General features: G+C 54.5%; 1 protein-coding gene across 3 annotated transcripts in view; it reads left to right on the forward strand.

Annotated features, from left to right (window-relative positions):
* The window catches only part of Acot7 (acyl-CoA thioesterase 7), a 93,626-nt gene that overhangs the window by 28,355 nt on the left and 40,013 nt on the right, over positions 1–25,258 (forward strand). For all 3 annotated transcript variants that reach the window (XM_052178292.1, XM_052178293.1, XM_052178291.1), the window contains exons 2-5: positions 6,198–6,315; positions 15,454–15,610; positions 20,762–20,853; positions 22,745–22,859. In XM_052178292.1, coding sequence (XP_052034252.1) covers positions 6,198–6,315; positions 15,454–15,610; positions 20,762–20,853; positions 22,745–22,859 — 482 coding nt within the window. The remainder of the gene's footprint in view (positions 1–6,197; positions 6,316–15,453; positions 15,611–20,761; positions 20,854–22,744; positions 22,860–25,258) is intronic.

Here is a 25,258-nt window from a genome sequence, read left to right on the forward strand (position 1 = left end):
GCCGTGTGTTGTCAGAGCTGACTGTTGGTGTGCTGTGTGTGTCAGAGCTGAGGTGTGCCGTGTGTTGTCAGAGCTGACTGTTGGTGTGCTGTTGTGTCAGAGCTGACTGTTGGAGCTACTGTGCTTCACCACCATCCACTGTCCCGCAGGCTCAGTTCCGTCTGTCCTGAGCTGCTGCAGGAACCTTGAGAGGCCTCTGCCCTACCCAGACCTGAGTGGGCTTGGTGGGGCCACCTGTGCTCAGTCCTTTGAGCTTTCACTGAAGGGGAGGGAGCCAGGCACACCCTCCCCTGGTTGCCATGGTTTCCACACAGCAACATTTTAATTTTAGCACTGACATTTTCCAGGCGGATTCAGAGATGCTGGCCACATTCTTAGTGGCTTGGGGGAGGAAGAGAAAGAGGTCATCCCCCTTCCAAGCTGGTGGTGGGGTCAGCTGCGCCTGGGGCCGGTACCAGGGGCCGGCTGAGTGGCTCCCTTGTGCCATCCACTGTTGTCTCTGGAGGATGAAGGAAAGGTGCCTAGAGAGGGTGGGGTAGGACGGCATGGGGGTGTGTGGTGAGAGGGCGGGGTAGGACTGTGGGGGTGTGTGGTTCTGCTGTGAGGAGCGACTTGCTGCATCACATCCCGGGGTCAGAGGGCCCCAAGTGCATCTTTCCTGCCGTAGTTTCTAGTGGCTTCCGGGGATCACGTGGCACTCTAGACTGTCCGCAGTGGCTTTTCTCAGAGTCTCAGAATGTCCCTGTCCTGTAAGGACAGGTAGAGCTCCTTAAAGGCTCAGGTATTGAAAGCCTGGCTCCTGATGCAGGAGGTGGGGCTCTGGGGAAGTGCCTGGTTCCTGAGGGCTCTGCTCTCCTCAGTGACTGAATTTATTGATAGACCCAGAACAGGAATAGAATACTGTGGAGGGGTGCCGGCTGGATCAGCATGTAAGAACCGACCCTCAGTTAGTGGTACTTACTTTGAGATGACCCTGAGTGAGACACAGAGATGAAGATTAGTCCCCAGTATCTCTGCCAATCCCTGACTTAACCTTAGAGACAAAAGCAGGACCGTTTTCTGATCCAGTTACCTTGGGTACTCTGAACCTTCGGAAAATTTCCTCTAATTTTCTCTAACAGCTACCACCAAGAAGCTTTTCCTGCTTGCTGGGGAAAGCCAGACCCCATCCAGAGAAAGTATCCACAAACACTAGAAGGTATTTGTAGCCATACTTTTCTGGCTTAACTTCTGTAAAACTGACCTCCCAATAAACCCCAGGCCGCTCTCCCCTAGGTCTCTTGCCCTGTTTGCTCTTGGCTGCATGGATATTTACTTGCTGACATACGTACCTTACACTGTTCTACAAGGTCTCTGCCTTCATGGAGAAACTGCTTCTGTCTGTAACCAGGTAGCCTCGGCATCCAGCAGGGGTCAATAGGAAAGGGCTTCCCTCCAGCCATGGGCTCTCCTTTTGAGCTAGTTAGCTGCAGCCTGTCAGGCAGGAAGTGTATATGGGCGCCCATCATGGAGAGTAAGTCTCGCCCCAACAGAGGGGAGGGACAGTTTGGGATGACCGTAAATGAATAGTATTCCTGGCCCATCCTAGGGCCACTGTTCTTCAGGTAGTTCATGAATACAGTTTGGTGCCAGTGGCTTCTTGGACCCAAGATTTTTTCTTGGGAACTGGGCCATCAGCTTGGAGGACAGAGTGTTGAGCCCCTGTGTCCACCAGGAACTGAGTGGGTTTCCCCTCCACTCTGAGTTACCCTGGGTTCGAGAAGGGGGTCTGAACCCCGTCCTCCCTAGTTGCTGTCTTCTCCCAGGGCTAACACCTTTACTGTTTGGGGTGCTGCTGGGGGCAAGGGTAGTGGGATATGGAGGAAGAGGGTCTTGGAGCAACAGGTCCACTGTTGAAGGGTCTTGGAGGATCGACTTCTCAGGTCCGGATCCCTCCTCCGGTGTTTCCTTTTCCTGACAGCTAGAACCTGTGAGGTGGGTAGGTGTCTTGGGGAAAGAAAGGCTTTTATTCGTGGGGGTGCCCTCCGCTAGATTCTTCCAGGCACTTGGTCTGAGTGCCCGGGGAATCCTGGCTAAAGACTCTTGACCTGCTGCTTTGATGACCTGCAAATTGAAGGTCCCTATGGGTGGCCGCCCTACTCTGAAGGTGGGAGAAGCCATTGGAGAAGCAGAGAGGAGCTGAGTTGCCCTCTCTGCTCCTGCTGACGAGTTCTCTCCTCCGGGTTAAGCAGAATGTCTGATGGGGTAGATTCAGTCTGTCCAATGTCCAAAAACGTCTCCAGTCCAAGTTCAAGAACACAGCGAGATAACCAGCACCAACAAACACAGAGTAAGACAATCAACACACAGTTCACCCCTTCCACAGACACACAAACCAGGTTGTAGCAAGACCCCACTCCTGCCTGTGACTCCCTCCAGGGGCCTGAAGTGTCCTCCAGACGCCCCTTGGTCCTGGTGTTAAGGCATGTCTGCCCGCCACAATTGACCTCACCAGACCAGAGGCTTTCCAGCAGATTCCAGGCTCAAGAGCCAAAAGTGAAAATGGAAGACAGAGGCAAACACTGACAAGCACAAGTCGTCAGTCGCCCTTCAGCTAGTCCCTCAAGGCGAGTTACTAAGAAGGCGAGCAGAATGGCTAGAACAAGCAGTTTTTATCCTTTTTAGGGGCACAGGTCACATCAGCAAGGTTACAGTTCAGACTTACTGGCCAGGCATATTGACCTTTAGTTCTGTTGGCTAGCAAGCGTGATGCGCGTTTGAACTCTGCCTGGACTCTCCAGAGGGTCAGATAACTCAGTACATCCTGAGATTTTTTTTACTCAAGAATGTTCCTGTGGGTGGAGAATGGAATTGGCCTAGCCTTGTCTCCAGGCAGTAAGGAGGGCTTGGGACTGGAAAACCCCTTAGGGTCCCTCAAGCTGGCCATGGCTGTGGAGCTTAGAAGGGTGTGTTCTGTCCTTCCACTGTGGTATGCTGCCTGACTCAGGCTCAAAACAGTGGCTCCTGCTGCCCCTGGACCCAAACTTCTGCAACTATAGGCCAAAATATGTCTGCCCACTTTTTAAAATTGGCTCAGATATTGGTCACACCATCTGGCCACAAGCAGTGAGTTAACTAACTGAACACCTTGCAAAAGATCTGATTCCAAATGCTTTCCTAGTTACCAATGCTGGGGCTTGGGTCACCACTGATAAACTAGGTTCAACTCAGGTTATGGGGACGGATCTGGGCCGGGATCTACCTTGGAAAGATCCCCAGGAGGAGGCAGGATAGGTGTGGCCAGGGCAGGTGTGGCCTGAGCAGGTGTGGCTAGAATGCCCGCCCACCTGCCTGCCTGCCCGAGGATAACAATGGCGCCTGGTCCTTCTCTTACTCTGATGCTCTTGTTTTTGGACAGCATTCTCCTCCTCCTCTCAGCCCCTGGGCTACCTGGGGCCATCTGAAGGGAAGATGGGCTGCTCCTGAGAGTCCTCTGCAGGGTGCTCTAGGCATGGCCGGGACCTGACCTCATGAGTGACATGGCCAGGCTGCCGAGGGCCGTGACTCAGACCACTAGAGAGATGTGATTTAAAACTCAACTAAGTCCTGGTCCAGTCACCATTCCAGCTCTCGGGGGCAGCAGAAGCTCCTAGAGGGCCGTTCCGCAGTGCTGCCTCCAGCTCAGCTGTCTCCAGTAGTAGTCTCCTTTCCTCCTGAGACAAGGTCTTGCTATGTTGCCCATGCTAGCCTTGAGCTAGTGTTAATCCTCCTGCCTCAGCTTCCTGAGTGCTGGGATTGCAGGGGTAAGCTTCTGTGTCTTTGTACCCATCATTCTTTTTAAAACTATTGCTGTGGAGCTGGAGAGTCGCGGCAGTGGTTAAGAGCATTTGCTGCTCCTGAGGGGACCTGGGTCCTACACAGGTCACAACCACCGGCAGCTCTAGGAGATCTCACATCCTCTGCTACATGCTTGTGGGGTGCGGACACATAGGTAAAAGTCCTTAAGTTGTTATTGTGTGTACACACGTGCATGAGGAGCTCTCCATCAGCTATAGATGTGTGCAGTCATGTGTAGGGAAACTTGCTGTCGGTCTGACTCCCTCCCTAGTGGCCAGCTGTCACTCCCTCCCTCAGCGGAGGTGGGGCTCACCAGCCCCCCAGGCCCCACCCCCTTGGCTCTAGTGCTGATTGGCTTGACGGGGTGTGCAGTCCTCCGGAAGGCAGCTATAGCTGCTGTGTGTCTGTCATGTCCAAGAGATGCTGCTTTGTCCCAGTCCCTCTCAATCTCTGGCTCGCAAGTCTTTCTCCGTGATGTTCCTCTTCCATGATGGTCCCTGAGCCCTTGGGGGAGGGGTTGTGACACAGCTGTCAGCTGTCCTAGTTTTGACTGAGCACGCCGGGCACTAATTTTCTGTACTTTGACTAGTTGGGACCTCCTGGGAAAATCTCAAATTCTTAGAACACTCAAGTGAAGATCCTAAAAGCTTAGTGGTGACATCTTCAGGGTCCAGAACTCCCTGTTCATGCTTGTGCACGACACTGCTACCGTGTGCAGCTGCAGTAGTGGCTTCTCACCCTGCTGTCAGGGACGTTTGGTTGCTATATATCATTTTTCTTGGTGAAGGAGTGACTTTAGAGGTGGCATCAAGAGTGTTTGTCATTTGCTTCTGGCTCTTTCTTGAAGCTCCAACCAAGCAAAGTATGCAGAGAAGAGAGAAGGACTGGTTAGCATGTGCTGGGTGCCTGAGTACTGATTAGCATGTACTGGGTGCTCCTAAGTACTGGTTAGCATGTATTGGGTGCCTGAGTACTAGTTAGCATGTGCTGGGTGCTCCTGAGTACTGGTTAGCATGTGCTGGGTGCCCCTGAATACTGGTTAGCATGTACTGGGTGCAGCTGAGTACTAGTTAGCATATACTGAGTACAGCTAAGTACTGGTTAGCCTGTGTTAGGTGTAGCTGAGTACTAGTTAGCATGTGTTGGGTGCCAGCTGAGTACTGGTTAGCGTGTGCTGGGTGTAGATGAGTACTGGTTAACGTGTGCTGGGTGTAGATGAGTACTGGTTAGCGTGTGCTGGGTACCTGCTGTCAGTCATCTCACTGGGCAGTGGTGCCCTGCATGCTCTCCGGTTCTTTGTCTCCCTGTAGTCGCCTGAGGCATCACTGCTGTGACATCTGTTCTTTTTGCAGGTGGGAATGCAGGACTGATTGATGCAGTGAATGAATTGATTGGCAGCTTGGCCTGGATCCTCCGCTGCGCGGAGCTGGGCCAGGCCTGACCTCCTAGGATCTTGACTGGCTCAGCCTGCCAGCTGCTCTAGGAAGACTCGGCAGGCTGCTCTGTAACCTTACTCAGCATGCACCTACTTCCTGTCACCCAAGAAGCTCCATGCTCCTAGTGACATGGGTGTATGGGATGTTGGCAGTGCTGAAGGGCAACTTGTCCTGGCACCAAACTGACTTGTTGAGCCCTGAGGTTTTTGTTTTTGTTTTTTGTGTTTTTGCCTCTGAGCGGCTAGCTGCCCTCAGGAAGTGTGTGACAACTTTCTCTTCAGGAAGAATGAGCTACTTAGTGTTTCTAGGTTCCTTGACTCTGAGAGCGCCTAGCTTTCAACCTGGGCTCCTTGGTACCTCCTTGGGTCTCGAGAGGATCTTCCACTCCGTAGACAAACAAGAGCCTGGGCACCTGTGCTCATTTACTCTTGAGGTCTTGAAGTGGTGATCATGCCTAAGTTTTAGAACAGCTGCAACTCCTCAGGCCCCTGGGCCTCCTGGGCGAGTTCTGGTCCAGGACCCACTCCAGGGGTCTCTGTGTCCTGTGCTTACCCAGCTGAGCTGGAATCGGAGACCTGGGTGTGTTGAGCCAGGCACAAGCTCTCGGACGGACTTGAGCAGCTCCTTGCCTAGTGACTTTGGGGAAAATCACTGCTGTCAGTCCTTCAGGGCAGGGATGCGTCTCCCTATAGGCACCTGTGGCCCCAGGAAGGGACGGTGTTCTCTGCCTGCCTTCTGTCCTCTATAAAGAGAACCGTGAAGTCCTTTGTGCCTGTCATGTCAGCCTTGGTGGACACACTATTGAGCGAGGGCAAAGATGTGCGGAAACTTCTGTCCTTCCCGTGGGAGCCAACCAGCCTAGAATACGTGCTTCTCCCCTAGGAGATCACTGTCACAGTGGTGTCCTCCTGAAGAGGCTCACGTCACTTCTCTTGCCTTCTATAGGATCATGCGTCCAGATGATGCCAACGTGGCTGGCAATGTTCATGGAGGGACCATTCTGAAGATGATTGAGGAGGCCGGGGTCATCATCAGCACGCGGCACTGTAACAGCCAGAACGGGGTAAGTGCTGGGCCCACTCCATGTGGACTTGGAACATGCATGTTTGTGGGGTCAGGAGAGTAGTTCATGTGGAGCCCAGACCTGCAGGATTCCTGCCTTGCCCGCCCACTGTGTCTGACACAGTCAGCCCTGCTTGGGCTTCCATGGAATAAGGGTTGGTTTTGGCCCCGGTGTGGAGTTGGGAAATGAGCAGAGACAACCTGCTGGACAGGCAGGGCCCACCCCCACCCTACCTCCTTGCCTCAGGGCCCTGTCTCGAACCCTGCTAGCTCCTTGCCTGTGGTCAGAAATACTCTATGCCCATGTGAATCTGCTATCATGATGCTTAAGAGCTGAGTCCTACTCCGTTCCTGACTAGATTCTGGTGGCTGTGGCCTTGTGCTTTGTCTTTCTGTGCCTCAGCTGTGATCTGAGTATGGAGCCCCACAGCGGCCCTGCATATTGCTGGGACTAGTGTTTCACCTCCTCAGGAGTTGTGCAGCGTGAGGTGGCCCTGCAGCTAGGACAGGCAGCATAGGCTGTTTGGGTTTAGAACTTTGGGGACTCTGTAGGCAGACACTGCAGAGGACCTGATACTTTTCTGAAGGCCAGCCAGGGAGAGGGCCCGCCTCGACAGCTGCATGTTGTGGCGGGGACTGAGGTGGGCCTGGGGGTCTGTGATGCACAGCTCTGTAGGCTATGCCTCTTAGCTAGTGCCCTGCTGGGCGGGGCGGAAGAAGACCCCACCTCACTTAGAGATGGTGGGTAGAGTCACAGGATCCCACAAAGCTCTGTTCAGAACAGAGAACCCAGAGGAAGTACCATTTGTCCTGACTTGGCCACGCTGGCAAGCTGGAGCGAGGGACATGCTGTGCTGTGCAGCCTGTGGTAACACGGCGCAGATGCCTTCTGTTAAACTTTGCTCATTGCACTTCGTATATATACTGTATATATTGTACTTTCTTCACGGTAAGGTTCGTGCTAGCTTGCATTGAACAAATGTATTGATGCAATTTAAGCAAGACTGTGTGTGTGTGTGTGTGTGTCTGCCACGTGGTGAGACCTCTTCAGTTACTCACATTGTGTGTTAACCACGATGGCTGATACACCCTGTTCCGATTGGTCAGGGACCTTGATGTGACTGTTGTCATTGTTGTAGGCTGGCCTGAACTGTTGTCATGCAGGTCAGTAGTGTGCATGTTCTAGGCTGTTCTGCTGGTCCCTTTTGTTTCTGCCTCCTTGGGTCTCTTCATTACTGAGAGACCAACCTAACTAAACTAATTCTGTAGCCACCTCTCCATGTTACATGAATCTCACTTTATTAATTTTGGGTTTTGCTGTTTCAGATAGGGTCGTGTAGAGCAGCTTTGGCTGGCCTTGAACTTAATGTAGCCGGTGATGAATTTGAACTTTCAATATCTTTTTCATTTTTTCAATGTATTTATGTAATTATTGATTTGGAGGGTGTGAGGGTGTTATGGTTTGTATGTGCTTGGTCCAGGGAGTGGCGCTATTAGGAGGTGTGACCTTGTTGGAGTGGGTGTGTCACTGTGGGCCTGGGCTTTAAGATCTTCATCCTAGCTTCCTGGAAGCCAATATTGCACTGGCAGCCTTCGCATGAAGATGTAGAACTCTTAGTTCCTCCTGCGCCATGCCTGCCTGGATGCTGCCATGCTCCCACCTTGATGATAATGGACTGAACCTCTGAGCCTGTAAGCCAGCCCCAGTTAAATGTTGTCCTTGTAAGACTTGCCTTGGTCACGGTGTCTGCTCACAGCAGTGAAACCCAGAGACAGAGGGGGAGTGTGTGCTGTAGCGTGTGGCAACTTGCTGGAGTGGGCTTGCTCCCTCCCCGTGCCCTTCCCCTTCCCCCCTCTCCCTCTGCCCCTCTCCCCCTCCCCCCACCCCTCCCCCTGCCTTTACTGTGTAGTCTCCAGAGTATGGCCATCAGGATAGTCAGCAAGCATCCCTACTGGCCGAGGCATCTCACTGACCTGAATTTGAACTCCTGATCTTCCTGTCTCTACCTTCTGGCTGTTGGACTTACAGGCATGCATACCATGCCTGTGTATGTGGTGCTGAGTACTAACCCCAGGCTCGGGGCCCACCAGGCAAACATGAGGCCGGATCAGTTACTTACATTCTCCATCCAGTGACTTCCGCTTGACGTCAAACAAAAGAAATGGTGCCACTTTCTGAGGAAGCAACATGAAACGCTGAGGCGGGAAGACCGAGCCCGTGGTGAATTGGGAGGGCAGAGTCTTGGCAGGCGTTGCTCTGTGTGACTGCTGTGAATGAACATGGGAGAGAGAGGAGGACGGCTCCGTGGCGCACGTCCAGGAAGTTGTCTGCTCCGGAGAGAAGATCAAACCAGCCACAGCCTTCCCTTCAGCCTGACCCTGACTCAGGCTGAGGGAGCTGCAGGAGGGCAGGTGGAAGCTGACTGAACCGTCACGAGGTATAAGCCAGGACGGTGACATAGAGGTGCAGGTGGAGCATCAGGTGCTACACTGAGGCCACCTCGAGCCACCCAGACCATCAGAAAACAGATGTTTACACTACGTTCATAACAGTAGCAGAATTACAGCTATGAAGTAACAACAAAATAATTCTATGGTTGGGGTCACCACAATGTGGGGAACTGTATTAAAGGGTTGCAGCGTTAGGAAGGCTGAGAACCACTGGTCTAGAGACTTGTGGTGGCAGGTGGCCCAGCAGACACCAGACGTACGGTGCAGATGATGCAGCCTCTACTTGAAGATGTCATCTGGGACTTCTGGGCAGCACAGGCGGCCTCTCCTGTTGAGGACTGAGGCCTGGTAACTAAGTGGAAGCCAATACTCCTTGGTCCTCCCAGAATGCCAGGGCCCTAAGAATGAATATGCTGAGTTCATTCTGCATGACCACACACCTGCTTCCTGAGTGGACTGCGGAATAGTTTGAACTCACTGTTGAGAGCCTGCTGTTCCCAGAAAAAGAAAGAGCACCAGCCTGTCTCTTAGCTACTAGTGTGGCTGACGCAGGAGTGTCACAATCTCACAGTGAGTTCAAAGCCAGTGTAGACGACTCAGTGACGTATCATCTGAGAATGAAAGTGAAGACGCCTGTGCTTGCTCACCACGTGAGGAGCCCCAGGTTCGGTGCTCAGTCCTGCACAAGACAAGCAGCGGTGTGCTTGGTCACCCAGGAGACCGACGGACGGGACGTGTCTGCTGACAGGACCGCCATTCTGAAGCTCGGGGGCCAAGGGGTAGCTCCAGCTCACAGGTGTCATCTGAAAAGTGTGTTTCTCACTTCAGATGTCTGCAGCTGCCTCGGTGACTGGTCTGCTGGGTCTGGACACCATCCGCTGGAGACCTGGACAAGAGAAGCACAGCATTACAGCACCCCCCCCCCCTTTTTTTTTTCCCGAGACAGGGTTTCTCTGTATAGCCCTGGCTGTCCTGGAACTCACTCTGTAGACCAGGCTGGCCTCGAACTCAGAAATCCGCCTGCCTCTGCCTCCCAAGTGCTGGGATTACAGGCGTGCACCACCACCGCCCAGCCCCCCCCCCCCCCTTTTTTTTTTTTTTTGGTTTTTCGAGACAGGATTTCTCTGTATAGCCCTGGCTGTCCTGGAACTCACTCTGTAGACCAGGTTGGCCTCAAACTCAGAAATCAGCCTGCCTCTGCCTCCCTAGTGCTGGGACTACAGGCGTGCGCTACCACTGCCCGGCTAAGCATAGCATTCCTAGTTGGTGGGAACCTGTGGCAACAGTGGAGTGGGCTGTCTTCAGGGTTGGCTGTGCAGGAGAGACTATGTGTGATCTGGACAGTGGAAGAGCCTGAGGTGGAAGGTGTACTGAGGGCGCCACTGCTCACTGCCACCTCAGGGTCACACTTTAGAGCTGAGGCACTGACCCTGAGAGGGACCCCCTGGTGAAGATTCTGGGAGCAAGGCTCACCAGCATGGGGCTAGGATATCACAGAGCCTCGCTTGGCAGCGCTGTGGCAGTTTGGGGGTGTGAGTTCACTTGAAGCCAGGCCTTGAGGCTCTGCAATTAGAGAAAGGGCAGTTGCTCCCCCAGGCTTCAGTATCAGACTGGGAGAGGCTTGAGTGTCGTCCACCCTGGCTATCCAGTGACTCCCCACACAGGGAGGCAGGGCCAGCACTAAAGTTAAAGGCTTAGGCCATGGTTATCAGGTTGACTTTGGAAGCATGGTCTTGGTGTGCAAGTGGTGCTGGAGTAAGGCTGTGTGACACCATCTGTCACACACTGGCCAGGCCACTGCAGTGAGCAGTCTCTCAGGAATGCTTCTGCTTCCGCCCCGTATCTGCCTTGTCATGGGGTCCTGGCACCCGCTGTTCCTCTGATAGGCTGGTAGATCAAGGGCAGCCTAGAAGCAGCAGAGCCGACCTGGCACTAGTGGATTGTCTCGGGAGGGCCTAGGTCATAGCCGGCGTCACCTCGTGCTAGAGTCCATGCTAGGCCTCTGCTCATCTTCAAAGCACTTACTTCATCTGGGTGTGGTGCCCTCAGGCTCCATGACCCAATCACTGCCCCATGCTCTACTCCTGACCCTTTCACATGGGTGGGTAGTTTTCACACGTGTATTTTGGGCTCGCCAGTATTCAGACCACAGCTTGGCATTCAGGCTAAGCAGTGGAAAAGCAGGAGCTTGGATGCACAGGATGAACCACACAGGCTCAACATGGCGGGGTGGGGTGGGGTGGGGAGGGTTGACAGGCCTTGGCATTCTGTAGGGAGGGGCCATCCTTAGAGCTCAGTGCATGGGGTGCCCTCTGGTGGCTGCAGGGAGATGCGATGGCCTCTCAGAAGCTTCTGTAGGCTTCAAGAGATCTGAGGAAAGCTGAGGAAGAAAAGGGCAGGTGGGAGGGCAGTGATGCCGTTAAGTTAGGCCAAGCATGGTGGCACGTGTCTCCACCACTAGTACGCAGGAGCGGAGCAAGGGGCAGGTGGATTGTTGTAAGTTCCAGGGCAGCCAAGGCCTGTCATAAGCAGCACCACCATCTAGTGAGCAGTCTGTACCTCATGCACTCCTCACCCGACACCTCGGGTGTGGCACACCCCTGTGGCCTGGGCCACCTAGAGAACACGTGCTTTGAGTCCCTGCTTCCTTGGGCTCCGGCCCTGGGGACTGTATTTGGAACTCTTCTGCCTTGGACACGGGCCGTAGGTGATCAGCGTGTCACCACCTACCTGCCCTGTCTGCTGGGACAACTTCTTAGTGGAGTCCCTCTGGATGTGACTGCAGTGTATCACATGGTAAGTCAGAGCCAGAGTTCACGCCCACTCCCCTCTTAGTCGAGCACTCTGGGTGTGTTCCTGTCTCCTGGCTCTCGTAGTCTCCCGCCCCCACCCCTCACCCCCACCCCCGACCGCTCTGCAGCAGGGTTCTGGTTAGTTTTTCTCCCTCTGTGGACCTGGCTACCCTGGAGCAGACAGGAGCAGGGCTTTGTCGGGCTGGGCCTTGCTCTCTTCAGCTAGAAGTGAGGTAAGAGGCTCCTGAGGTCCGTCCTGGGGCAGCACACACAGAGCTCCGTGCCCTCCTCCTGCCTCAGGGCTGCGGGTAGCATCCTGCGTCGCTGAGGAGAGACAGTCCTTGATGAGAGTGCTCGAGCGAGCAAAGCCTGAAAGGGAGCCCAGCCTCTGCGCCCGCCCTTCCTGTGGCCCTGGGTCTGCCTTTGACTCCAGCTCTCCTGACTGTGCGTCTGGCCTTGGTCAGCCTCAGGACTTGTGTGTTTCTTGCTGCTCTGCTCTGTCACTCCTGACCTTTGTCCTAGCTTCTCTCTCATCTGGGTTTCAGACCTGCATCCTCTCATCTGACCGCGGCCGCGTGCTGCGTCTCCACCGGGACTTCTGAGCACCTTTACAGTCCTGCCGACTAGACCCTGGGCCCCAGGACAGGCATGCTGACCTGTCCCACTGGGGGTAGCCCTGAGGGTGGGCCTTGGTATGCTGGGTAAACAGCTAGGTGCCTCAGACGTGTGTGTGTGTGTGTGTGTGTGTGTGTGTGTGTGTGTGTGTGAGAGAGAGAGAGAGAGAGAGAGAGAGACAGAGAGAGCGAGAGCGAGAGCGAGAGAGCGCGCATGTACCTATGTTTTGTCCCTGTAGGGATGGATCCAACTTAACCTTACTGCCTAGTAGTGCTGCAGGCCCTACTCACACCTCTTGCCTTGTTCACAGTGTGCAGGTGATTCCACAAGGTAGTGTTGTACTGGGCTTGCCTGGCCCCGCCTAGCCTTTGCCTCTCCAGCTTCTGCCAGTAGGTGGTGCCATAGTCAGGGGAATGAACTGATGAACTCCGCCTCTTTAATCCACTTTCACTTTGCATAAATAGGCAGTGTAGTGGGTGGGAGGATCTTAAGCCCTGCAGATGGAAGTGGGGAAGTCCAGGGTGAGAAAACACAGCCCTCTCTAGAATCTTCCATTTTCTGCCCAGTCTTAGTTGCCTTGCAGAGATCTGTGCTGTCAGAAGCTCACAGCTTCCAGCCTGTTTCTGTGGGAATTACCTGGGAGAGCATTGAGCAAGGTTCTTTCCAAAGATGTAGGTTCTGGGAGGGAGATGTGCTCTTGACTGCAGGGAGTTCTCAGCAGGTGGGACGGCTGTGGGGGAGCTGGGGAGCGCTGGGTCAGCAAGAGCACTTACTGTGAACTTGAGGCCCTCGTTTGGATCCCCAGGGCCCACATGAAGAACTGGGCCTGCCCACTGTGCCTCCGTCCCAGTGCTGACGTAGGTGACGACAGTTTGCATGCTGGGGCTTGCTGGCCACCAGCCTGGAAAACGGAATGCCAGGTTTAGTGAGCTGGAGGACCACGTGCTGCAGGGCTTGGATACCGGAGCCCTGACTGGGACAGCAAGGCATTAAAGAAAGGACAGACACATGGACAGGAAAGCCAGGCTCGGGTGGGAAAGTGCTCACTCTGATGGAAGGCACCTACTACTCCCCACCTCAGTACACCTAGTAGTCCTTCCCTCCCTCCCTTCCTCCTTCCCTCCCTCCTTCCCTCCCTCCCTCCCTCCCCATTTCCTCCTTCCCTCCCTCTTTCCCTCCTTCTCCCTCCTTCCCTCCCTCCCTCCCTCCTTCCCTCCCTCTCTCCCTCCCCCTTTCCTCCTTCCCTCCCTCTTTCCCTCCTTCTCCCTCCCTCCTTCCCTCCCTCCCTCCCTCTCTCCCTCCCCCTTTCCTCCTTCCCTCCCTCCTTCCCTCCTTCCCTCCCTACCTCCCTCCTTCTCCCCCCCTCCTGCCCTCCTTCCCCCCTCTCTCCTTCTATCCCTCCCTCTTTTCCTCCCTCCCTCCTTCCCTCCCTCCCTCTTTCCCTCTCCCTCCTTCCCTCCCTCCTTTTCTCCCTCCCTCCTTCCCTCCCTCCCTGCTAGTCTGCTACCCTCATGAGAGTCCTTGGTGTGGCTGAAGCTAGGTCAGAGCTGCCTGCTCTCTCCAGGCTCTCCCGTTCCTACAGTGAGACCCATAGCAGACTCCTGCGCCTCCTCTGGTCTCCTACTGTGTGCACACATGCACGTGACATGCATGTTATACACACATGAGGTGGCACAGCAGTCTGGGACTGAGGATTGTTGCCACCGTGGCGCTCGTCAAAGGGTCATTGTAAGGACTGACTGAGAAGTGACTCCAGCATCCATCCTCACTCACCAGCCTGTGAGCCCAGATGTGCCGTCTGGAGAAAGCTGCTTGTTCCAGTAGAAGGTCACACGGTCCGAGTGCTGGTGTGGCAAGTAAGGGCCCACGGAGTCACTGCAGACGCGGGTCATCCTCTATTTTATTAGCAAGAATGGAAGAGAAGTGGATTCAGTAAAGGCAATCCGAGGTGCCCGCGGCCCTGGGTGTCCCTGCTGGCCTTTGGAAGGGCTCTTTGGTAATGCACATCGGACACTGAGCCCTGACGTGCAGAGGGTGTTGGGTGTGAGGGTCATCGCTGCAGCACTGCTTATACACCACAACTGAAGCTGTGTGTGTTCAATACAAGATGGTGATTCCTCTTCTGTCTGCTCATTAAAGCAGTTGTCGTGGGGTCCAGGAGAAGGTGGAGAAGAAACAACGGTGTCCAGCCTTTGTGAAGGGTTCAGTGCCTATTTATTTATCTATTTATCGAGTCTTTTTGAGACTGGATCTCGTTTTGTACCCTCCTCCCTCCAGGCCTAGTCCTCCTGTCTTCCTTAATGCTGGTACTGCAGGCGTATGCCGCCAGGCCCTGCTTAATGGCTGTATGGTAAGAGACCACAATCTTAATCCAGTAATCACGCTCTTCAGCCATGAACCCATAAGAAGGTCGTCCCGAGCCATGAGTCCACTGTGTCTTTGTCTTGAACTTCCAGTCTGAAAATTGGAGAGATGAAATGTTGTTGTCTGCAGCTCGCCCAGCTGATTTTTGGTTTCAGCAGCCCTAAAAGACTAAGAAACAACCTATAGGACAGTCCAGGTTAGACCAAGACTCAGCCTGTAGGGCAGTCGAGACAAGACAGCTAGGGGTGAGGTCAGGGGGTGAGGGCGCTGGTCGCCATGCTTGCTTCCACCATCTGGGCCTCGCTGTGGGGTTGACGCGCGTGCCCAGGACTTGCAGATGACTCAGGGACAAGCTGACTGCACCTCTACCTGGTGCCAGATGCGCTTTTAATAATTTAGAAATTTGAATCATGAGACTGGGTCATCTGTTTAAATGTTCAGAGTGTGTATGTGGGAGAGAAAGAGAGAGAGAGAAAAGAGACAGACAGACAGACAGACACTAGACTTGCTTCTCTTGGGAAGGGGAGTGAGGCTACCCCCTTTCTGCTTCTGTGTGCTTTTCCAGTATTCCTTGTGAAGAAACAGTGCATTTTGGATGTAGAGAAATAAAAAGAAATGTCCTGGTAAGTGTATGGCAGCAGCCCTGAGGTCTCTCTGGTGTGTCTGCACTCCTAGGCTAGCCCTAAGGTCTCTCTGGTGTGTCTGCACTCCTAGGCTAGCCCTAAGGTCTCTCTGGTGTGTCTGCACGCCTAAGCTAGCCCTGAGGTCTCTCTGGTGTATCTGTACGCCTAGGCTAGCCCTGTCCCTCAGCCCCATTATTCTACAGTGAGGAACAATGCAGGCAGTCTTGCAGGAGCATCTCTGTCATAAGGACTTGCTAGGCCGGGCTGGGCTGATGGCTTTTTTGGTCTTTGCAGGAGCGCTGTGTAGCTGCTCTGGCCCGGGTGGAACGCACTGACTTCCTGTCACCCATGTGCATCGGGGAGGTGGCTCACGTCAGCGCAGAGATCACCTACACATCCAAGCACTCTGTGGAGGTCCAGGTCCACGTGATGTCGGAGAACATCCTCACAGGTGACTCCTCCCCAGGCGCGCTAGCTCAGCACCAGATCGCTGAGTGAGGACCACAGCAGTGCTCTGCTCCGCTGTGGTGAAAATGAACCAAAGCTAACTTGGGGAAGAAAGGCTTTGTTTTGGCTTAGAAGCCACAGCTGTCCCTGGGGACAGCACACAGAAGCGGAGGCGGAGGATGGCTGCCTTCTCCTGGCTTGCTCAACCTCCTCTTCCACAGCCCAGGCCAACGGCCCGGGGACGGTACACTCCACATCCGTCAGCATGGAGAAGATGTCACCGAGACCGACACAGGCCAGGCTGCTCCGGCAGGGCTTTAGTTGTGGTTGGTCTCTTCCCCGGTGACTCTAGGTTTGCATTAGTACCTGAAGCTGACTGTATGCACAGCTTGTTCATGTGTGGAGGGCCAGCCACACCCAGGCGCTGGCTCCCTGTCCTCTGACTGCTTTGGTCCTTATGCACCCTGGGGCAGAGTCTTCACTACCCGTGTTTCTGCAGTTCGCAGATGGAGCATCGATGGGTTACAAAGCACACCCGAGCCCTCTCTAGCCAGAACAGGGTTCCCAGCCTGCTCCCGCTCCTTGAGACCACGTAGTCCATGGCTGCCACACTGTCTCTGTAGCAACCTGCTATTCTGGATCATGGCCTTATGACTTTGCAGGGGCTCCTGGACAAACCTGCCTTTGCCCATCTAGAAATCAGGCTGGGTGAACCTTTGCCTTTGTCATCTGAACCTTTTCCTTGGCTGTGGTAACCATAGAAACCCTTCTCCTCTTCCCTATTGGCACCAGAGGAGTGTGGAGCTCCTTCTCATGAGGTGCTTATATTTCTTTTATAACCCGGCTGGGAGGACAGGCCCTTTGCCGTTGCTGCCTGTGGTCCCGCTTTCCTCCCTTCCCAGGTGACCTTCCTCTGCAGTGCTGACCTCAGGGGTGGTGACTGAGGGCTGACCCAGGGCTCGGGTCTTCTTGGGAATGGCTAAGAACACAGCTACCCAGCTGTAACGTTCCAGTGACTTCAGCAGGGGTGGATTCAGATGGCTGTGTGAGCCCAGCCACTATGGACTGGGAGACTGGGAGGCCTCTGCTCTTGCTCCTCAGGGCCTTTGGCATTCGAGTGTCCCTCAGGCCAGGGCACATGACAGGACAGCAGCGTACGACTAGAGGAAGAGAGGCCAGTGCAGGGAGGGGTTCCTGTCTGTCCTGTGGGCCTTCCTCTGCTGGGTCTAGCTGAGGTGGCAGCCACCCTAGGTCCTCATGCTTGTTTGAAAGCAGCCAGTAGATCTCACTGAGGAGCCTTCAGCTTCAGAAACTGCCCACGGCCTGCTTTCAGAATGGATTCCCAAGGGAATAGCGATGGCTTAGTGCTTCGGAGCACTGGCTGCTCCTAACAGAGGAGTTTGATTCCTAGCATGCATATGGTGGTTCACACCTGTCTGTAAGGCCAGTTCCAGGGTCTCTGCTGCCCTCTGCTGGCCTCCGAGGCACCAGATGTATACACGGTGCACATATATACCCACTCATACACATAAAATAGTTTAAAAAAGAAAGCACATTTCTGCCTAATGTGTAACAACCAAAGCCTCAGCCCTCAGGAGCCCAAGGACCAGAGGGCACTGTGGTATGTGAGTCAGGAGAGGCAGTGCATAAAGATGTTCTGGAGTTTGAGAACTGTGAGGAGCCTCTGTCTTCACAGCAGCGAAGCCCAGCCCACAGGTCATAGGTGCTAGGGCTGGTGATCTGCCACAGGTCTTGACCTCCTGGCACCTCTGTCGCTAGTCTTTGGACAGTGCCAGGTAGCTAATGAAAGAACGACACGGCCATCTGGAAGAACTTGGGTCCTAGGCTGCAGGACACACACCCTTAGAGGGTTCAACCAAACCACATGCTCACATTCTCTTAAGAAAGCCTCACCCAGAGACCAGAGGAAAAGATCAGATTCCCTAGAGCTGGACTTCCAGGTGGTTGTGAGCCGCCTGCTGTGGGTCCTGGGGTCTATACCTGGGTCCTCTAAAGAGCTGCATCGACAGCAGTGCACACACGGAAGTAAGCAGGGCTGACACGGGGGGTGCGGGTGTGTGTGTGTGCGGGGATGTGGGGGCCCCGGCACACCTTGGATCCCGGCACTCAGGAGGCAGAGGCGGGTAGATCTCTGAGTGTGTGGCGAGCCTGGGCTACAGAGTGAGAATGTGGCTTGTTAGGGCAGCAGAGGGGAAAATGGCTGGGGAGATGGTTGACCACTGGCTGCCTTTCCACAGAACCTGGGTTCGATTCCCAGTACCCACATGTAGGCTCACTTCCACCTCTATCTCCAGTTCTAGGGCATGTGATGCTCTCCTCTAGCCTCTGTAAGCACCAGACATACATGTGTTACACAGACATACAGCAGACAAAATACTAATACACATACAATACATTGTTTTAAGTAATAAAAATAATTCTTAAAAGAAAACACCTCTAGTAGCAGCTTAGCCTTTGTCCTTACTCCACAGCAACTCTTTCCCTAGAGTTTCCTTCTGCCCTGAGGGTGAACACAGAGGGAGCACTGCCAAGGAGGTGGAGGGAGCACTACCAAGGAGGTGGAGGGAACACTGCCAAGGAGGTGGAGGGATTACTGCCAAGGAGGTGGAGGGATAACTGCCAAGGAGGTGGAGGGAGCACTACCAAGGAGGTGGAGGGAGCATTGACAAGGAGGTGGAGGGATAACTGCCAAGGAGGTGGAGGGAGCACTACCAAGGAGGTAGAGGGAACACTGCCAAGGAGGTAGAGGGAACACTGCCAAGGAGGTGGAGGGAGCACTGACAAGGAGGTGGAGGGAGCACTGACAAGGAGGTGGAGGGAGCATTGCCAAGGAAGTGGAGGGTTCACTGCCAAGGAGGTGGAGGGAGCACTGACAAAGAAGTGGAGGGAGCATTGACAAGGAGGTGGAGGGAGCACTGACAAGGAGGTGGAGGGAGCACTGACAAGGAGGTGGAGGAAGCAGGCTTGAAGGGCAGAGGCAGTGCTGGCATTGTGTTCAGGACAAGGATGGGTACTATTTGCTCTTAGTGTCCAGGGGAGGCAGGGCTTTGCAGTGGGGCCTGGCTGTTGCCTCAGATCTGCCTGCTTCTTCCTGTACCACAGATGGGGACAGTCTGTTCTCAGAGCTGGAAGGGCTTAGAGTCTTTCCATGGTTCAATTGTCTGACCCCAGAGCCCACTGTTGTTCTCCCAGCCCATCCGTCCACTGGAAGGTAAGCCTGTGGTGCCTGACTTCCAGCCAACACCACACTGACCACGTGCCCTGTCTGAATGGATGAGTTCTGGAACACTGAAGCGTGGGGAGCTAGGTGCACACCCAGGACTGCAGCCCGTGGGAAGGCTGAGCTCACCAGGGACAACCTCTGTCTGGGCCGAGCTGCCATCCAGAGTCAGCTGTGAGCACAGACCTGGCCCTCCACCCTTAAACCTGCCCTTGAGATGCCTGCTGCACACGCATCTCTGCTATGTGTTAGCTAACGGGCGTCCTCGCTGTGCGCTGCTCTGGGCACAGCGTCAGGCTGGTAAGGTCTGAGAGGATTGTAGAGCAGCAGGGCCGACAGTGGTCCCAGTGAAGGGTGGACGTTACACAATTAGTGCTTTGCCTCATTTTGCTCAGTGCTGTTCATTTAGGTTTAGCAGGCCACTTGGGTTTCCATGGGAACAGCTCTTCACTCTGGCTCAGTCCAACAGGAAATCTTTATTCCCAAAAGCAGGTTGTCAGATTCACTCAGTCAAAGCATGGGGAAAATGTTTTCCCATAGTGTCTGCCTGCGGTTCTCAGGCGTGGGAGCCTACAGCCGTGTCCCGGGGTGCCACGTGTCTGGGTGGGGATGAGACGCCTGCCACTGTGGAGTAGGAGAGCCCTTGCCTGGGAGCCTGGGGCTGTGCTTGTTGTAACCTTAGGGAAGCCCTAGGTCTCTACTGGGAAGGGACCTTAGAGGTGGCTGGTGGGAGCTAGCTGCGTCTCCAGGCTGTCCCTGCTCTGCCCTGGGAGTCTTTGATGTTGCCAAAGCCACTTTTTTTTTTTTCGATTTGGTTTTTTCGAGACAGGGTTTCTCTGTGTAGCCCTGGCTGTCCTGGAACTCACTCTATAGACCAGGCTGGCCTTGAACTCAGAAATCCGCCTGCCTCTGCCTCCCAGAGTGCTGGGATTACAGGTGTGAGCCACCACCGCCTGGCACAAAGCCATATCTTAAAGGCGTTCTCATACATTTTCTGAAGTGACTGGAACTCGAGAGTCCTGGGTGTGTACCTAGGACATCACCAAGTTGCTTCAAAGCTCTTGACCTCTCTGGGATTCCGGCTTCTTTTGGATAAGTAGGGTCATGGGCCAGTGGCCTGACCCCAGGAGCCATTAGCTCACCAGAAAGGGTCTCCTGCCTTGGGAGCTTCGTTCTGCTCCATGTCTTGACTCAGTACTACAAATGAGTCTGAGCCTGTTGCCTTTGTGTGGAAGACATTCTGGATTGGAGCTTTTACGTTACCTCATGGGACTGTGAGGGGGGGAGCTGACTGCCTGCCCACGCTGGGCCTGAGGCCTCTGCGCTTCGGGCGGTGGTTGGTGTTGCCGGTTCCTGACTCTTCAAGGCCTCCTCTGGTCTGCAGTCTCCACAGTCCATGAGCCCCTACAGGCTGCCTACCAGTGAGAATTTTTGCAGCATTTGGTCTTCTGGAAGATTCGCTCTAGCCTGAGCTGAGTGTGTCAAGTCTTCATGAGGCAACTGCATTATCTGCTGGTAGGGACGTGGGTCTGCTAGTGGCTTGGTCTGGCCTCATCAGCCCTCTTGGCTCTAACAGGCCCTTCCTCCAACAGCAGACCCACGGCCTCACCCTGTTTCTGTGAAGCTAGCCTCGGGGCTGAGTCAGTCAGAACCTATCGTCTGAAGTCTTCCCAATATTCTCTGAGAGCGCTACCACAGATGGAGCATTGGGATGGGGTGGGTGTCCTAGGCCCACATAGGCCTCTGCACATGTGGGAGCCTGGTTCCATGCTTCCATGACGACAGTATTCTCAGGTCAGGACGCTGGGCAGGACCTCGGTGGTGGGAGCTAGCAGTAACAGTGCCCGGGCTGTAGCAGCACCTGCCAGTGTAGCTACAGGGAGGCGCCACTCATGTGAGTTTTCTTCTCTTAAGGTACCAAAAAGCTGACCAATAAGGCCACCTTGTGGTATGTGCCCCTGTCATTGAAGAATGTGGACAAGGTCCTCGAGGTGCCTCCTATTGTGGTAAGATGATCCCATCACTTGTCTCTTGGGGCAGTGCAGAAGCTGGGTCCCTCTGAGTTGGGGGAGGCCCATTTAGCTGCAGAGGCAGCCTAGAGGACTGTGGGGTAGACTGCAGCGCTCAGGCCCTGGGGCCTGGCAGGGCCTCTCTGGATGGGTGAGGGGACATTGAGCTCAGGCCCTGAGGACGCAGGTCTTTCAGGTCCTGTAACGGGTGGGATGTGATTGTCAGCAGCCCACATCCCACACTAGGGCATCCCTCTGTCGTACGTTCACAGCAGACAAAGCTGATGACAGACTTATGGGTTCTGTGTCCACTGAGAGCCAGGCAGACTGCACCCGGCAAGCCACCCCCAGTCCCAGAGAACAGGCCTGCTCCTCAGCCGCTGGTGCACCTGTGAGAGGACTTGCTCTTATGTGGCCCCGCTTTCTCCTCTACTGGTGTCTGCCTCCTGCCTGTCTAGTGTGACTGGAACCTTGGTAGGAAGAGAAGAAGAGGCTGTGGTGTTTGTCTCTAGAGTGGCTCCCACTACTAGCAGGCTGTCTAGGGAAGTGTTGTGTGACAGTTTTTGTTGGGGAGATAAAACATACATGTACATGACCCAGGTAGGGGGTCCTCGACAGACCAAAGTTTGGATACCACCCAACAGCAGCATCACTCAAGCCCATCCCAGCATGGTGACAGCTCACAGAAGCTGGGGACTGGGAGCACACCAGCCTGTAGGTCACAGCTTTCTGCAGGCTGGGGCGTGTCCTTTCCAAATGCCCAGCTCAGTCTGTTTAAACCTCTTCCCGCTGCTGCTGCTCTGCTCTCAGAGCCTCCGGGGTCTTCTGTGCAACCCTGCCTCACTATCCATTTTCTTGGCACTTGGTCTGCTCTCAGAGGCACTTTTGCGACTCAGCCTGTCTCAGAGACTTCTCTGGGTCTGCTCTTCTGAGGGGGACACTCGGTGTTTATTGCTAGGCTGGCGGGAAGAGGACCTGGTGAATCTAGTCAGTTTCAGGGACTTCCTGAAACTGTTGAGTTGTTTCCTTTCTTGTTTAAAGAACTTCCCTGTAGGATGGTCTGTTTCACTGTGAGGACACTGTTGCACAACAGGCCGTCCTCATGAGTGTCTTGTTAGAGTCATCCCTTATCTGTGACCAGCTCCTCCCACGTGTGCTGGTTGCCTGCTTGTCTGCTTTTTTATTTCTTTTTTTTCCTTTTTCTTTTTCTTTTTTTCTTTTCTTTTTTACTTTTTTGATTTTTTTTTTGAGACAGGGTTTCTCTGTGTAGCCCTGGCTGTCCTGGAACTCACTCTGTAGACAAGGCTGGCCTTGAACTCAGAGATACTCCTGCCTCTGTCTCCTGAGTGTGGAGATTAAAGGTGTTGAGTATAATAGATTTTATATTCACACTTCCTGGGCTAGAACTCCTGTGGTTCATCAGGACAGCTTGGGTTGTTTCGAGCCAGGCTGCTTGGCTGTGCAAGAACAGCCTGTTGCCTGCCTGGCGCGCTGCAAAGATGGCACAGAGGTGGTCAAGCTGTGGTCCTTCATGATGAGGGGAGGTCAGATGCCAGGTGATGGGGTACCCAGGGCTTGTCAGAGCAGCACCATTATCATGGCCGGGGGTCACACACGCTGTGCTGCAGTCAAATAATGCAGCAGGGGTTGTCTCAGCTCTCCTGCCCGGCCAGAGGACGTTTAATGTGTCCACAGGTATAGAGGTCTGTCCACCACCACCACCACACTTTGATCTGTGCCGTGCGGCTGTTGTGTGGTGCTTATGTCATGAGAGGAGAGGGGCAGTTACAGAGTGCTAGGAGGGAGGCTGTGGCCGGAGCCTTGAGCTGTGGAGGAGAGGGGTGTCCCACAGCACTTCCTGACCCTCTGGCTGGCTTCCTTCCCACAGTATTTACGGCAGGAGCAGGAGGAGGAGGGGCGGAAACGCTATGAAGCCCAGAAGCTGGAGCGCATGGAGACCAAGTGGAGGAACGGAGACATTGTCCAGCCGGTCCTGAACCCAGGTGAAAGCCGGGGCTGGGAGAGACGTCAGGGGCTGACAGACCCCGGGGCGAACGCCCCTCCTCAGCACACAGCACTGGCCAGAGACACCAGGCGTCATGCTGGGCTCTGACTCTTGGCTGTGGAATCCCTTCCTGGAGCCAGGCTCTGCCCTGCCCTAAGCCAGGAAGGCCTCTTTCTTAGCACAGCTGCCAGGGAGAACTGGCAGGGCCTCCTGTGAGGCTGCCTCGCCAGCTCCTTCCTGGTCTCCCCAGAGGGCCTCGTGCCTCTGTCGCTAGTATTTGTTCTTGCTGACACTCCTGAGTTTGCTTAGGAACTCTGTTTGGTAGAATGCTCCTGTCTTTAGAAAAGGCCTGTGATGAAGCGATGGCCCCAGATGTGAGTGCCATTTCTCCAGAGGCGCCTGTGTGTCTCTGAGTCAGCTGTCATCCTCACTGCACAAGCGACAGGCTTCATCTCCTTCCCTCTCTGTCCCCTGCCAGGCTGGGCCGTGTCGTCATGCTGTGTGTGTTGTTTGTGGGGCTATCCCCCCACTCCCCACTTTTAACAGAAGAGAAAGAGGGGGATGGGAGAGAAAGAAAAATTCTGAATTGTGCATGATGGTACGTGCCTGTAATCCTAGCATTTGAGCATTCGGACAGCTGAGGCAGAACACAGTGGGTTCAGCTCTAGCCTGGACTACATAGAAAGACCCCATATCAAAAAAGCAGAGAGACCCCCGTTCACCTCTCTGGCCTGAGAACCACACAGCTACATAGACGTGACATGTAGGGACCTTACACGCTCTGTGCTGTCAGCCGCTCTGGCTTCCTCTCTTTCGAGGTTGCTGGCCGTGCGTGGCCTCCCCTGACTAATGTGACACTTAATCGCTCTCACGGTCTGTTGCTTTGTGGTGATGGTGATTGAAGCTGGCATGGTGAACTCACAGCTTTCTGATAGATTTTTACATGTTAGTTTTGTTTGTATCTTGAAAAAAATACATCTTCCTTGGCTGATTGGATTTGACACACAGCTCAGAGACGTGTGGAGCAGGAGTCATGTACCCGACTGTTACTCTTCCTTCAGTTTTCCTTGGTCGGGAACCTTGGTCCAGAGCCTGGTGCTCGATGGGCGAGTGTTTGCCGGTCTGCATAGACACTGTTTGTGACTTCAGTTTCTTGGCTGAGCCATCCCTCGTCTGTGGGTCCCTCTGCCTATCTTCCTGCCTGTGTGTGCTGCGCTGTCCTGGCTGACTGGGCTGGTAAGGTGCTGTCTACAGGGAGCAGAGACCGTGGACAAGGTCTGTGTCCTTCCAAACGTAGCTCTTGGTGACCTTTCCTGGGGAGACATGAGCAAGCATCTCCCAAGCATCTCGCCCAGACAGCAGCGACAACAGGAGGAGGGAATCTTGTCACCTCAGGAGGTGACGAGCTGTACCCCCTCCCCAGCAACTGTTAACCACTTCCATGCCTTGGCAGGCAGGGGCCCACACATCGCCTCTTGGGAAGTCCCCTGACGACTAGGGAATTTGTGAGCAGGGGTTTTGTTTTTGTTTTTGTTTTTGTTTGTGTGTGTGTGTGTGTGTGTGTGTGTGTGTGTGTGAGAGAGAGAGAGAGAGAGAGAGAGAGAGAGAGAGAGAGAGGAGGGGAGGGGAGGGGAGGGGAGAGGAGAGAGATCGGCTTTTCCTTCAGGATTGCAGAGGCCACAGCAAACTTGGCAGATAGAGCCCTACAGTGTAGCGCTCCCCTCCCCTCCTCTCCCCTCCCCTCCCCTCCCCTCCCCTCAGTACATTCACCTTTGGCCTCACCCCCACCCACTCCTACAAGTAGAACCTGGGCTCAGACAATGTTGCCTAGCAACCTCTGGGCCTCCTGTCTTTCTGGTAGATGTCTTCAGGGAGTCTGGTAATTCTTTAGAAGCCAGCTTTCTGTATGTTTTCTCTGAGGAGAAAACAGTTACTTTAAAGCTGCCAGGTTCATGACCCCGAGCTGCCAGTTTCAGCCTTGTGGGGACTCTGCCCACAGACCCTGTTTCCAGGTCTCCTGGGTTTATGATGCAATCAGCATTACCTCAGACATGACCAAGTGCTTGTCTTCACTGTTCCCTGAACTAGTGGTCACTTCCCTGGCTAGCCCAGGCAGAGTAGCAGGGGGGCCTTGGCAGACCACCAATCTCCTGGTCCTGCACTGATATCTGCCTTCCAGAGTCAGCAGTGCCCAGGCAGATCCGCCCAGAGCCACCCCTGGAGGCCGTGCTGGCCAGCCTGGCTGTCGGACCTCTCTGATGCCCATGACCGACCCCCCAGCTTGGCCATGATCCTGGTGCCTTCAACACGAGACTTGGGGGAACATGGTATGGAAAGAGAGGGACGCTTCTGGATTTAGGCTGAGTGTCAGTCCTAGTCTTCTGGATAGTCTCAGTC

Source organism: Apodemus sylvaticus, chromosome 3, assembly GCF_947179515.1.
Source record: "Apodemus sylvaticus chromosome 3, mApoSyl1.1, whole genome shotgun sequence".
Lineage (NCBI taxonomy): Eukaryota > Metazoa > Chordata > Mammalia > Rodentia > Muridae > Apodemus > Apodemus sylvaticus.